Source organism: Rhagoletis pomonella, unplaced genomic scaffold (assembly GCF_013731165.1).
Source record: "Rhagoletis pomonella isolate Grant_MI unplaced genomic scaffold, Rhpom_1.0 Rhpom_scaffold_00007, whole genome shotgun sequence".
Lineage (NCBI taxonomy): Eukaryota > Metazoa > Arthropoda > Insecta > Diptera > Tephritidae > Rhagoletis > Rhagoletis pomonella.
In genome coordinates this window covers 72,280,059-72,294,052 of record NW_023458561.1, presented here as the reverse complement: position 1 = coordinate 72,294,052, position 13,994 = coordinate 72,280,059, and the positions used below count along the sequence as shown (strand labels likewise).

The following is a 13,994-nucleotide window of genomic DNA, read 5'->3' as shown; positions in this document are numbered from 1 at the left end:
CCCCCTTAAATGTTTATATCAACATTCACACATACATATGTACGTCTACTTGTTCGCATGTGCATAATCAAATTGCACACTGGAACAGCACATAAATTTCATTGCAAACAAATTGCGTCACCTTCGATACACCAGAGACCTGGTTGATGAGCCCATTGATAGCATTGATAGTCGAAAGGCTTGAGGAGTACCCCAGCACCAGGTTGCTTCTTTGAAGGTGTAACATTGATGAGCATGAATTTAACAAGTTGTTTAGGGTTAGCGCATAATTTGCATATCGCGAGTACGTTCGGCAAGAAAATTGTGTTAAAAAAAGTTGAAAATTTCCCGCCAAAATATTCTAAATAGGAAAAAATACTCACCTAAGTAATAGATAAAAAAAAATGAGTGAGATGTCAAAGAATGGGGGATGCATGTGATTTGTAAAGCATGAAAATTTATTGCCAATCACATTTAATTTAATTCAAGTCGGATGTAATGTATAGGAGGTGAGTGGATGTGCTTGCATGGCAATGGAAAAACATATTGGCAACTGCTTATCGCCTGTTTTGTTAAAGCAGCAGTGAAAAGATACCCGTAGTACCCGTGTACTAAATGTGATATTAAACAAACTCATTTACAATGCAGTCTACATCCTTAAAAGATGAATGTATGTATGTATTAGCCATTTTAATTTTGACTAGAACAAGCTCAAAATAAATTGTTTTTATTGTTTTCAAAGGCTTGCTGCATCGCTCTATCAAATAAGCTTCGAAAAAAAGTTCACCCACTTTTGTGCAAATTTTTTTTTTTTCATTTCGGTTGGGTCTGTTGGGAAAACACCAGAATGTTATGAAGTTTGCCTTTTATTGCACCAAATGATTTCGAACGGCATCCCTGCTAAAGAGCCGAGATACTTCAATATTAGTCTCGCGAATACCGTCAGATTTGTGGAAAGTGTTGAGTTCATTCCACGTAAACATCTTTTTGAAGGCACTGTCAAAAAGTCAACCAAATGCGTGTACTGTGGAGCTGATTTCACCTACCCTAACACGCCAGTAGAAATAATCGGACGCTACTGAAGAGGCGATCAGTTAACCATTGGCCAATTTTGGGGCACCATCAATAAGCGTAAGACCCTGATTGCCGCCTGACTATACATAGATTAGATGCTTTACCCATGATAAAAATATAGCAAGGTAGAACCGTTCTCTCAATTTGTCGGCCATGATTTTTTTTTTTGAAGTTTGCCAACATTTTAAAATCATATAAAAGTGAAAATAAAAAAATGAAATTGTTCGAAATTGTTGTTGCTTGAGATTGAAAATGAAAATGTGTGTGTGAGTTTGTGAGTACCCAGCCAGCAAAATCATCGTAAACAAACTCGTAATTGGATAATTTCTCGAAGAAAAACCGGATTAAAAATCATTTATGATAGCCGTTTACGACTCTTTTTCGAGCACTTTTTCGCTTTAAATTGTTCATCGCCTACGAACTGTCGTAAACGGATCGAAAAAGCATTCGTATGCGAATATTTTTACGTCCGTTTTTTAATTGTTAACGAGTCTCGTAAACGATTAATTTACGTTAAAAAGGCGTTTTTTTACACTGCTTTATCTACTGTTTTTAATTAATTCAAATTATTGTAGTTCTTTTATTGAATGGAATTATAATTAATAAATATTTATAGTGCCGGATCAAAGTATTGGCACAGAGAATTTTTCGCAATGTATGCAAAGTTTTTTACTTGAATTTCTTTTCGCACATGTTCTTCCATGTGCGCCATTTTTTTTTTGTATGGAAGAAACTGCGTATAAAAAATTGCCAAAAAACAAAGAGGTTTTCTAGCTATTCAAGCGAGCACTTTATTATACTAAAATTAAATGGGCTATAAAACTGCATACTTAGAATTTTTCTAAAAAATCTGATTTGAAAGTAGAACTTCATACTAACTAAATTTTTATAAAAAACAATTAGAGAAGAAATCAGAATAAAAACTTTGCATTCATGGCGAAAAATTCTCTGTGCCAATATTTTTTCCCAGCACTGTATATGTGAAGATATTTCCAGATAAATAAATATTAACAAACTATCTATTAACAAATTAACAATTAAATAAGAGGGGTTTAATATATATTATAAGGTAGCTGAATTTATTTTTTATCTTTTTGCCGATAGGCTGCCAATTTTTTTGCCGGTCGTGTGCATATTGGAAGTGCTTCTTTGAAACGGAAATAAAAACTTCTTCGTCGGAGTTAAATTTTTGACGAAAAGCACCTAAGAAAATAAAGTGAAAGATTAAACTCCATTGGAAATCAGAAAATTTAATTAAGTAAAAAGTGGTAATAAATAATATTATTATCCGTACTTCTTATTGCCGCAGTCGTTGCCAAACCAACAGCGCTATAGGAGAGTTAAACGTTAAAATCCTTTAGTGTTGCTCCGCGCAGCCTGTGAAATAATTGCTCGAAGAAACTCGTTAAATTAATTTGTATTTTTGAATTACATATGTAGTAGCTACTTACAAGAAGTTTAATTATAAAAGAAAGTGGTAGGTCGTCCTTTGCGTTTGCACCAGTCTGCCAATAAATCACATACTTAACAATTTTCTTAAATTGAATATTTAACAAACTACTTACTTATAAAATATTGTGATTGAAGAAAAATTGTCAACAAAACTAAAATTTTTTCTTGTGCTGACAAATTACTACAAGCCTCTTTCTATTATATTTTTTTTGTTTTATCGTTTACGAGCTTTTCTCTAACTTTTTGGCGATATGAGAATCCCTCGTAAAACATAATGTTCGTAAAATCTACGTTTTCTTGCTGGCTGGGTAAATTTAAAAATTAAATTGTTTGGAAACGTCAAGAATTTTAAAAGTGACTCTCAGCGGTTCTACCTTACTATATTTTTATCATGGCTTTACCCCATGATCATGGTGTAATAATAACAAGGTGTTGTCAGTAACTTAACCTCACTTTTTCGGCAGGTCTATTCCGGTCACGCATTTTAAAGTAGTAGAAAATGGAGGAAATTTATGGCCGTTTTGAATCCGTTTTTGGTACTATTTCAATTAATGTATGACAAATACGTAAATTAAAGTTTATAAGCATAAATAAATAAATAAATAAATAATTAATAACAAATGTATGAAACATACGTAAATTAAAGTTTATAAGCATGCTTTTCGTTTTTGATTTAGTTTTATAACTAATAGTAAATGACTATTTCTGAGAAAACGTTGACTTATGTTAATATATGTACATGCATGCTTGAATAGTACAAACTTTTACCCCAGATTAAAAATTGTGTTGCTCAAAAAAGAAATTTCCGACATTAAAGTTTGATCCAATGAAGAAGACGATTTTAGAATTAGGGTCTTTATATATATATTATAAAGATTTATTTAAATCCTTAATTCGAAAGTGCATTCTGCATTTAAAAAAAAATTATTTTATTGTTTCCGGCAATTGAGAGCTCGAGGATGATGTCAACATCTTTGCCATATAATTACTGCCGGTAAAAATTTTGCAGCCATTAATGTTCATGAATACTCTCTCCAACTTTTTTAATTCCTCCACAAAACTGGAGCTTGGTTTAATTAAATATCCTCTTGAAATCTGGTCTACCCAGGTAAAAGTAGTTTCCGCGGACGCTTCTTCATACAATTTTAGCTTCCGGATAATATATCCAGCGAGATATTCGACCGCGTCTTCATGAAATTGGTCTATATCATTTTCCACCCCATAGTCGTCCACAGCGACGATGGAAGCATCGGATTCTGTGAGATATCCGGATGGACTTTCAGAATGCGGAATATCTCTAAGCGGAAGCCAATCCGTTGTGTCTGCAGCCACATTTCGTCGACCCGAAAGTAATTCCGTATTTTGTGCTTTATAAATACAAATAAAAATTCATAATACATTTGAAAGTATATACATACATATGTAATAAGTATATTGTGAATTATTTCAGGTTTTGGATAAACATATCTTACCAAGAATATATTTGCGTAGCCTATACATGAATTGCATGGGGCTCGGATGGTCATGTAACCCACCTTTTGCTCGCATCGCACCGAAGAAATTTTCTAAAATGTCTTGGTTTAGTCTATAAGTAAGAATATAACTGAAACCAAACTTATTTTGTACATAGAGGTATAGCTCTCTAAGTGATTTGTTGCTCATCAAAATCCCTTTCTGGAATGGCAACAGTGTCCTTTTATTTGTAGCCCTTATATCAAGAACGAGTGCATCCATTGCGGCTAAAATTGTATTCTGTTCTTCTAATTCTACTCCGTATGGCTTTATGGGAGGGAAGTTTTGCACTGTGGTAAGCTTTGAGTTCATTAGGTCAAACCAGTCATTGACAAATTCAATTATATCAGCGGTATCGAGCGGATTATACAGGTCCACGCCCATTTCGTAGCAACGTCTGATGACACTTGCTGTGTTATTTGAAAATAGCTGCACGGCAGGGCCTACTTTCTGTCGACCAGAATGGTGGACCGTTAAATGTTTTTCGGTCAATTTATGAGTGATGGACATGTCCGACGATGATGTACACTGCATTGTTTGTAAAATCGTCAGCGACGTTATTATTTTATTTCTAAAAACGAACCCAGTGTCTAAAAAGTGATTGCGGAAAAGTTTTAGCAAATGTGGGGCGTCAGCAAAAAAAAAATCAAATACAATAGTTGCGTTCCAGATGCTTGACGATTTGCAGGTTTTTACAGGAAGCTATTATAAGTGGCCACCATCCATAAGGTTTATTAATGGCGAAAACAGCTTTTTCTGCAAATCCTGTAAAAGCTACAAATCGTAAAGCATTTGGAACGCCACTAATGGGAGCAATGCAGGTCGCAAATGCTTTAAAAAAAGATTCAAGGCAGTTCCCATTTGTAAAAGCCACTTGTATATTCCGATGTGCACATATTTTATAAAAACTACAAAAACGCTTTTAGCATATGAACACTCACATTAGCCTCTTAAAATATTCACCACGAACTTAATTATTGCTTGATATTATATATTTAATTGAATATTGTTCAAAATTTTCCAAATAAGAGCAAAATTTTCAGCTTTACAATTTGAGAAAATAAAGAATAGATACAAGAAACAGTGATGACTACACATACTTTCCAACGAAATACAGCACCGGAGTAATATTACTACTATTTTCCTTATGTTTTGTAGAATAAAAAGGTAAAGAAGCATCATTGGAAATAAGCATGCCGATTTTGTCAAAATTACAACAAACACGTCTCTACTGACAACACCTTGTTATTATTCCACCATGCCCCATGATGAAAACATCGCAAGGTAAAAAAAATTCAAAACTCAAACTCACACACACATTCCCATTTCCAATCTCAAACAACAACAATTGTGAAAAATTTAAATTTTTTTTTTTTCAATTTTATATGGTTTTAAAATGCTTGCAAACGTCAGAAAAAATGTCATGGCCGACGAATTGAGATTATGAGTTTACCTTGTAATGTTTTATCATGGGTAAAACCCATGGGCTGCGTTTCTTTATACATTCCGGATAATCCCATTTCACAGCCAGAATAAGCAGAATGCGTTTGAAATGTGCGTTAACATATCATCAGGAACGTTCTAAAGAACAAGTAAACAAAAAAGTTTATTCCAAACATTCAGAATGAATAAAGAAATGCAGCCATGGTGAAATAATAATAAGGTGTTGTCACTTAGAGGGTGGTTGTTGTAATTTTGTCAATTTCCGCATACCAGCGTTACAGTAATGCCTACTCTATTTAAATTTCATTTCTGGGCAAAATAGAACGAAAGATGGAGCAGACAATTTTGTGAAAAAATATGCGTGGTATCACTGATTCTTTTTTTCGCTTTCGTTTTGACTTTTCGTTTCAAATTCATTGGAAAATCTGAGCGATAATTTGAATGATTTTGTAAATAAATTTTTTTTTAAATATATACTATTCATATCCAACATATTCAAGCAGTTTCTATAATTCACTTCCGACTGAATTTTAAACAAATTCGCTTTGAATTCAAATTTGCAGGGATTGAAATTCGCTCGGAAGTAAATTGCAGAACCTGCCTGATTATTGGAGCAATGCCTCAGATGGCTATGATGATGCACTTTGGTCTAGCAACTTACACGTATAATTATTTTATAAACTGCTAGAATTAAGAAATGTAATTTTAAAATGGTAACGAAAAAAAGGTTGTAATAAAATTCCCTTTAAAGTTAAGATATTTAAAAGCTAAGTACGCATATACACATACTTGAGAACTTAAGGAAAAAAATACAAATAAAACTCCATACGGGATAATATGCTATATTTATTAGAATTTGAGAATAATTAAATAAAGAGAACGGTAATACTTTTTAAGTTTTAACCAACATCATATGTGTGTGGTACGGCTGTGTGGCCTTTTAAGTTTTACAAATAATAATATTAAGGTATAAAAATAAGACTTAATAGTAATTATAATCATTAAATGTGATTGAAAAAATAAAAACTAAGTAATAAGAATTTCTTTTGAGCAAAAAAATGAAACTCTAATTATACTGGTTTACAGCAAATATATTTTATGAATGCAAGCTTCATTTAACTGGTGTGGAGTCTACTGATGGATGTATATGTACATCTATATTAAAAATCAGTATTCAAAATAGTACCCAAAAAGCGTAAAACTAATCCTAATCTTTTCACCCTTTTTCTACTACCCTCAAATGCATGACCGCAATTGGCATGCAGAAAAAGTGAGGTTATGTAAGTGACATCACCTTATATTTATTTCACCATGGGTAAAACCCATGATTCAATAATCAAGGTTTTGTAAGTAGCTTTTTTCTAAAATTTGAAACTCCCACCCACAGGGATGGTTTTTGGAAGCAGGAAAAAAGGGGAAGAATTCAATCACACTTCCTAAAATGGTAGCTAAATTCCGCAAAAAGGTGGGGATAATAGTGAATGGTGGTAGTTTAAAAAAAAAACGAATTTTGTTTAATTATTGAATTTGATTGTTATTAAAAATAAATATTTCAATGAATGTATGCATGTACATATATACAAAAGTTGCGTACGACAGACGGCGCATAACTCGAAAATGGGTGGCCACTTTGAACTACTTTTTTGGTGTGTTTGTTTATGCCGCCGTCAGAATATTAAACATTGGCTTACACAGTCGCGATTGGCGCTTCGTGCCGAACGACGGACGGTTCCATATTGCGTACTTTTAAACCCCAATGCTTTTAATTTAGAGAATTTTAGCAATGCAAATTTAGCGTAGCCATTGTCAGAATTCCACTGCAGGATATGGTTGTGTAGGTTAATATCTTCGTTGACTCATTTACCAGAACCATTGCGCGCTTTACTTTACAGCGACTTGGCAGAATCAATAGGTCTCCACGAATGTCGACAAAAACACAACTATGCGACATTTAAGGCAATATCGTCTCTTTATCCTACATTGAATTCCTGTAGGCCAACGATTCTCACCCATTTTTTTTTTGTTGTCGCCAGCGAATGCAGAAGAAACATTTTTTCAAATTTAAAAGGTAAAAACTTCGCTACTAAAAATTTAAAAATGTTCCTAAAACTGGCAAAGAAATTTGGAAAAGAAATATCACTGTTTTTGTTTTTAGGAGCAGGGTGGGAGTGTCATTGATAAAATTAGAGTGAGAGAAAGTTTTTCTTACAAAACCTTTCATTATTGAATCATGGGTAAAACCCATGGTGGAACAATACCAGGTGAAGTAATAAGAGCGAGAAGGAAGATTTAACACTACCTTATTGGAGGTGTTCGGCCCTTAGATTTTTTAAAGGGTAAAGGCCAGAATATTAAAAAGAATTACCCTTTTTGGTAGTTTTTTTTTTAATACATACATAAGATTAAAAATTACTTTTGATATATGCCTATTTGAAAAATAAAAGAGCCATTTAAATTGATAAGTTTTAAGCATAATTTATTATTTCTTATTCAAATTAGATATGTAGAAGCTAAACATTTTAAGGATTATTTAGTATTGAAAGACAAACACTAACAATAACATAGAGCTTTAAGGATTTACAGGCAATGTAATAAATAATAATTAGAAACGTAAATAAAGATTTTGACGCTAATAAGAGTAATGTGATGTACTAAATCCATGGAATAGTTCACACAAAGAGAAGCAATCAAGAACGTTGATACTACCCAGATTGAGAAGTGTCTATATCATTCTAGATAAAAGGTCCAACTACGGTTTCAAAACACCATTTTAATGCCGCACAAAGGGATATTTTTAGGCCAAAAAAAAATCTATTGAAATGGGGAAATTAGTAAAAACGATTTTTCACAAATAATACTACAAGGACTCACCGACAAATGCATACAAAAATCTTAATAAAAGTAAGTAATGCAGTAACCAATCAAAAGATACAGTTAATGCCGTAAACTCGATGTATGGCTTGTATTCTATCATTCTTGGGTTTACTGTATACTGTGCGCTGTCATAGTCAAGTTAACAACCAAAACTTTTTTGCGCCATCTAACTGTGGTCTATTGCAGAACGCACACACAACCAACGTAAACGTTACGTTCATGCATATCCCACTGCCAAAACGTAAAAAACAGCTGATTTTGACTATTAAGAAATTTTGTACAATTTTGCTCTAACCGAAGGCGGTTTGTATTTTGGCTGCAAATTTAATAATAATATAATTTAAAATGTTAAATGTAGCCAGGATTGCTCTACGCAGTGGTAAATACAATTATAATTTTTATAAATTGAACTGTTCACTATTCAAAAACTTAATTTGCAGTTGCTACATGTACTCGCCTAAGTGTAACCCCACTTTTTAGTGCCACACCAATGCGACAACAATTTAGTACACCGGCCCAAACCAAGGAGGATGAACCCATCGATATACCCAACCCTTTCGAGAAGGACCGTCGAGTGTGCATTCTTTGTAAGCACAACATAGTGCCGAACTATAAAAACGTAAAACTTCTCTCTCAGTTCCAGTCTCCATACACGGGACGTATATACGGGCGGCACATAACTGGCTTATGTAAACAAAAGCAGGAACAAGTAGAAAAAGCAATTATACGTGCCCAGAATTGCGCCCTTATGCCGAGTTATCACAAAGACATGGACTTTTTGCAAGATCCACGCCTATTTGATCCCGAGAGACCGATACGTCCCCATAAATACTAAACCAGTTTTTTAGTCTCATCTTCCAAATAAGAAATCGGTTTTATTTATATTTAATTAGGGCAGAAATAAACATTTATTATCTGCTAAATGAAAGTAAATGTCGCTCGTTTAATAACGAAGTATATCAAAATTTCATTTTTGTGGGAAAACGCAATTAATGTTTTATCAATTCATACAGTTGGTAAACAAAACGACATATGGAAAGACATATATCTTCGCCATATGTGAGAAGTTTGGTTACCTTTTAGACTGAGCATATTCTACTTATCAAGCTTAATGAAATCTCCAAAAACGTAAATTTTGAGTTGCATCTCTATATTATTAAACGTGCGATGTAATCTGTATTTTTTTCCAAAGCTCTGGCAAAGTCGACCTTTCACTCTGCCATCGCCCTATTTAGTTCTTCCACTTGCTTGGAGTGCTGTTTGCGTCCTTCGAGTTCCTGTGCGGTCTGAATTTGTTTCCAATAAAGCTTCTCTGGAAATGTCCGCGTCCTGTTCCTGATCTATGTCATCGTTTTCCTCGTCATTTTCACTACTTTCAGTGGGAATATTCATTTTTACAACTAATTTTCTTTCGGCTTGTTTCATATTTGTATCGCTTTTGCGTTGGAAATGAATATTAAACCTTTTTTCCTCCATTATATAAATATGCACTAAATTTTGTACAACGTTTTCTATTTTTTATTTTCTGTTGAGAGAAAAATTAGTCTTAGCACTGAAAAGCAAAATCAGCAATTGCGTTTATTGCCCTTTAAGTTAGTTTTTAGAAGATTTTTGATATATTTTATGTTTCGATGTATTATGGTTTTAAAATACGTACGTCCATCATTATAGAAAGTGTAAGAGTTGTTCCGTGCGCAGAAGTGGATAACTTTTGACTGCCGTTCACCTGGGAGCGCCCAGAAGCGATTCCTGTGCGTACGGTTCAAATCGCAGCTCACAACGTCCGGATATTTATATCCACGTATCCGCTAGGTAGCAACCAAACACCCGTTTTGGAGCGTGCTAAGGTGAGAAGGCGTAAAACTTCGCATGCGCTGGGTTTGGGTCCCCCCACGTTATAACCCCACCCAATGAAAAAGAACAAACAGCCTCGGATGAGACCCCCTGTTTTTGATGACGACCACGGCAAACGTATTAAGGACTATGCACCTGGAAAATCCGGACCCTTAATGGGGAAGGTGCCTCTGCCCGGCTGGTTGATGTCCTCGGGAAGGCAAAGGCTGACATCACCCCCATCCAAGAAATGCGATGGACGAGCGAGGAAAAGTAAGCGTGAAGCCTTGCGACGTCTTCTACAGTTGCCACGTAAAGAAGCGCAAATTCGGCGTTGGATTCGTGGTTGGAGAGAGATTCCGTCGCCGAGTACTGGCGTTCACCCCGGTGGACGAACGTCTAGCCACAATCCGCATCAAAGCTAGATTCTTCAACATCTCGCTCATCTGCACCCATGCCCCGACGGAAGAGAAGGATGAAGCTTCCAAGGATCTCTTCTATGAGCGCTTGGAACGTACATATGAGCGCTGCCCCCGACACGATGTCAAAATCGTGCTTGGCGATTTTAATGCCAAGGTGGGCAAGGAAGGGATCTTTGGTGCCACTGTCGGAAAATTCAGCCTCCACGACGAAACATCCGATAACGGACTGAGGCTGATCGACTTCGCCGGGGCCCAAAACATGATAATATGTAGTACTAGGTTCCAGCATAAGAACATCCACCAAGCTACATGGCTGTCTCCAGATCGAAAAACGAGAAACCAAATCGATCATGTTGTGATAGGGCATGCTTCAAGCGTTTTAGACGTACGTACACTCCGAGGGCCAACATCGACTCGGACGACATCGACGACTATCTTGTTGTAGCCAAGATACGCAGCAATCACAACAGACAGCCAGCGCTTTCGGTACTCGACTCTCATACTTGCTCTCAGAGAGCACTCTTCAACAAACCGACATACGCGAGCAGTGGGACTACATTTCCCGATCATTAAGTACCGCCGTCGAAGAAGTAGTTGGATTTCAGCGAGCCCGAAAGAACAACTGGTACGATGAGGAATGTCAAGAAGCCGCAGAGAAAAAAGACACTGTCTATAGGGCCACGCTGCTATCGGGCGCAACGCGAGCCATGTGGGACCGTTATAGGGAACTGAAGAAGGAAGCGAGACGTATTTTCCGCAATAAGAGAGAGGCGGAAATACGTGAGTGCGAAGAGCTTGAAATGCTGGCCAACAGGAGGAATGCCAGCAAATTTTACCAGAGAGTTAGGCGACTTACGGAGGGTTTCGAGACCGGGGCGTACTCCTGTAAGAGCAATAATGGTGACCTAGTAACTGATGGTTAGAGCGTACTTAAGTTATGGAGGGAACACTTTTCCGCCCTACTAAATGGTAGCAGCACGGAAAGTTGTGGAGAAGAAGAATCCGAGCCCGCAGTCGGTGATGACGGAGTCGACGTTCCACCGCCTGACTATGACGAGGTACGTATAACAATAACGCAGCTGAAAAACAACAAAGCTGCTGGAGCTGACAGCCTGCCAGCTGAGCTATTCATGTACGGTGGCCCAAGCCACAAGAGAGGTGACCCCGCCATTCGCGCCAACTACCGCGGGATCAGCCTTCTAAGCATAGGTTACAAGGTCTTATCGAGCGTATTGTGTGAAAGACTGAAGCCCACCGTCAATGAACTGATTGGGCCTTATCAGTGTGGCTTTAGACCTGGCAAATCCACCATAGACCAGGTATTCACAATACGCCAAATCTTGGAAAAGAGAGAAAAGGATCGACACTCACCACCTATTTGTAGACTTTAAAGCCGCTCTTGACAGCACTAAAAGGAGTTGCCTATACGCCGCTATGTCTGAATTTGGCATCCCCTCAAAACTCATACGGCTGTGTAAAATGACGTTAAACGATACCATCAGAATGGGGAAACACCTCTCCTAGCCGTTTGATACCAAACGAGGTTTCAGACATGGGGACTTCCTTTCGTATGATTTCTTTAATCTGATGTTGGAGAAGATAATAAGAGCCGCAGAACTGAACCGCTCAGGCACAATACTTTCCAAGAGCGTACAATTGCTGGCGTATACAGACGACATCGATATTAACAAGGCTACGTCTGTTCTGCCTTCTCGGGATTGGTTAGAGAAGCAAAGTGAATGGGTCTGCTGGTTAACGGGGACAAAACGGAGTATCTCCTGTCATCACACAAACAGTCAGAGCATACGCGTCTTGGCACCCACATCACTGTTGACAGTTACAAGCTTGAAAAAGTAGACGAATTCGTTTATTTGGGTACCAGCATTAACACCAATAATAATAACAGTCTTGAAATCCAACGGAGAATCACTCTTTCCAACAAGTGCTACTTTGGGCTAAGTAGGCAATTGAGGAGTAATGTCCTCTCTCGTCGTACAAAGATCACACTCTATAGGTCACTCGTCATGCCTGTGCTGATGTATAGCGCGGAGGCATGGACAATGAAAGCATCTGATAGGGCGACCTTTACGCGGTGGTGATGGCGAATATCGCAGACGATTTAACGAATAGCTGTATGAGCTTTACAACGATATAGACATAGTGCAGCGAACTAAAATTCACGCGGGAAGGAAAGAAAGAAAAACGTTATTTTCTAGCTGCCGAAATCTCGACGCCATCTTTGTTGTAAGAAGTAAACAACGAAGAGAACGGAGAAAACTGCGAAATAGTTGAACGCATGAATAATCATTTTTATTGTACAAATTCTTCTATAAATCATGCCGTTGTGTCAAAGTATTCTTTATCTTATGTGTACACGCGTTGTCAAAGGCAAAAATGATGAAAATTGCAGTAAAAAGCCACCACCAAATTGTAAACAACAAAGAAATGTAAACAAACGGCTAATGTCAAAATCGTTAAACTTTTCCTAAATGCGATTCTAACGGGCTACTCTACTGCCCGCGTGATCTTGTATTTTTGGTTCATGCCTTGGCATTTTCTATGTTTCGTGAAGGCGAGGTGTTAGGGATGAAAATGCTGCCATTTGCCATGCTTCTGAATTTCGTAGATAAATTTGTCATATGCCAAATATAGCACAGTGTTGGGAAGTTCAATTTTCTGCAAACGAAAACCAAACATAAACCGTACCTTTCAACTGTAAATGGTATCGCCTTTTTAATTGGCTTATATATTTCCATAGTACTTGCATACATACATACATTGCCTTCAAGACTAATTATTTGGTTGTATTCATGAGAAAATTTACATGTTTGCTTGCGTCGTTTTTACGAAATAAAGGCATGGTTCATAAAGATATAACGACATAGATTTAAATGTTTTGTACATAAAAATATTTTATGAAATTTATCATTTACAAAGATTTTTAAACCCGTTTTATTTTTAATAAATATTGCTGTATTAATATAAGGAACCCCATAAATTTCATTTTCTTTTTTGAAAATAACGCTAATTTTGTAAAAAAAAACCTCTTAACATAAATATGTATGTACATATTTTTAGGTACACTTAACAAAAATCTGTTAAAACCAATTAATAATAAATAAAAGAGGCCTCTTCTTATGATTCGGGACTAAAACTTGACATTTTAATAGCAATTTTAATATTATGGTAATAATCGTACCTTTGGTTAAGAAAATCCCTCGTTTTAATAAAATAAAATATTTGAGTGTTTGTCAGAAACTAAACTGTACTAAATAGAACTGCGTAGTAGGAAAGTATATTGTGAACGAAATTGTATCAAAAAAGAACAAATGAACCAAAAATGCCAACACTGCCAATTATATGCGCGTTCCTTATCTCCCAGAAATAGTCAGAAAAAGTCCGAAG

The 13,994-nt window shown here is 36.3% G+C and overlaps 2 protein-coding genes across 3 annotated transcripts in view; one reads left to right on the top strand and one right to left on the bottom strand.

Annotated features, from left to right (window-relative positions):
• The window catches only part of LOC118743544 (zinc carboxypeptidase-like), a 95,236-nt gene that overhangs the window by 13,052 nt on the left and 68,190 nt on the right, over positions 1 to 13,994 (bottom strand). The window lies entirely within an intron of this gene.
• On the top strand, positions 8,594 to 9,202 carry LOC118743548 (28S ribosomal protein S18c, mitochondrial-like). Its single transcript, XM_036476311.1, has 2 exons — positions 8,594 to 8,713; positions 8,775 to 9,202. Exons 1-2 carry the CDS (start codon positions 8,680 to 8,682, stop codon positions 9,167 to 9,169), a joined length of 429 nt encoding a protein of 142 aa, XP_036332204.1. The 5' UTR covers positions 8,594 to 8,679; the 3' UTR covers positions 9,170 to 9,202.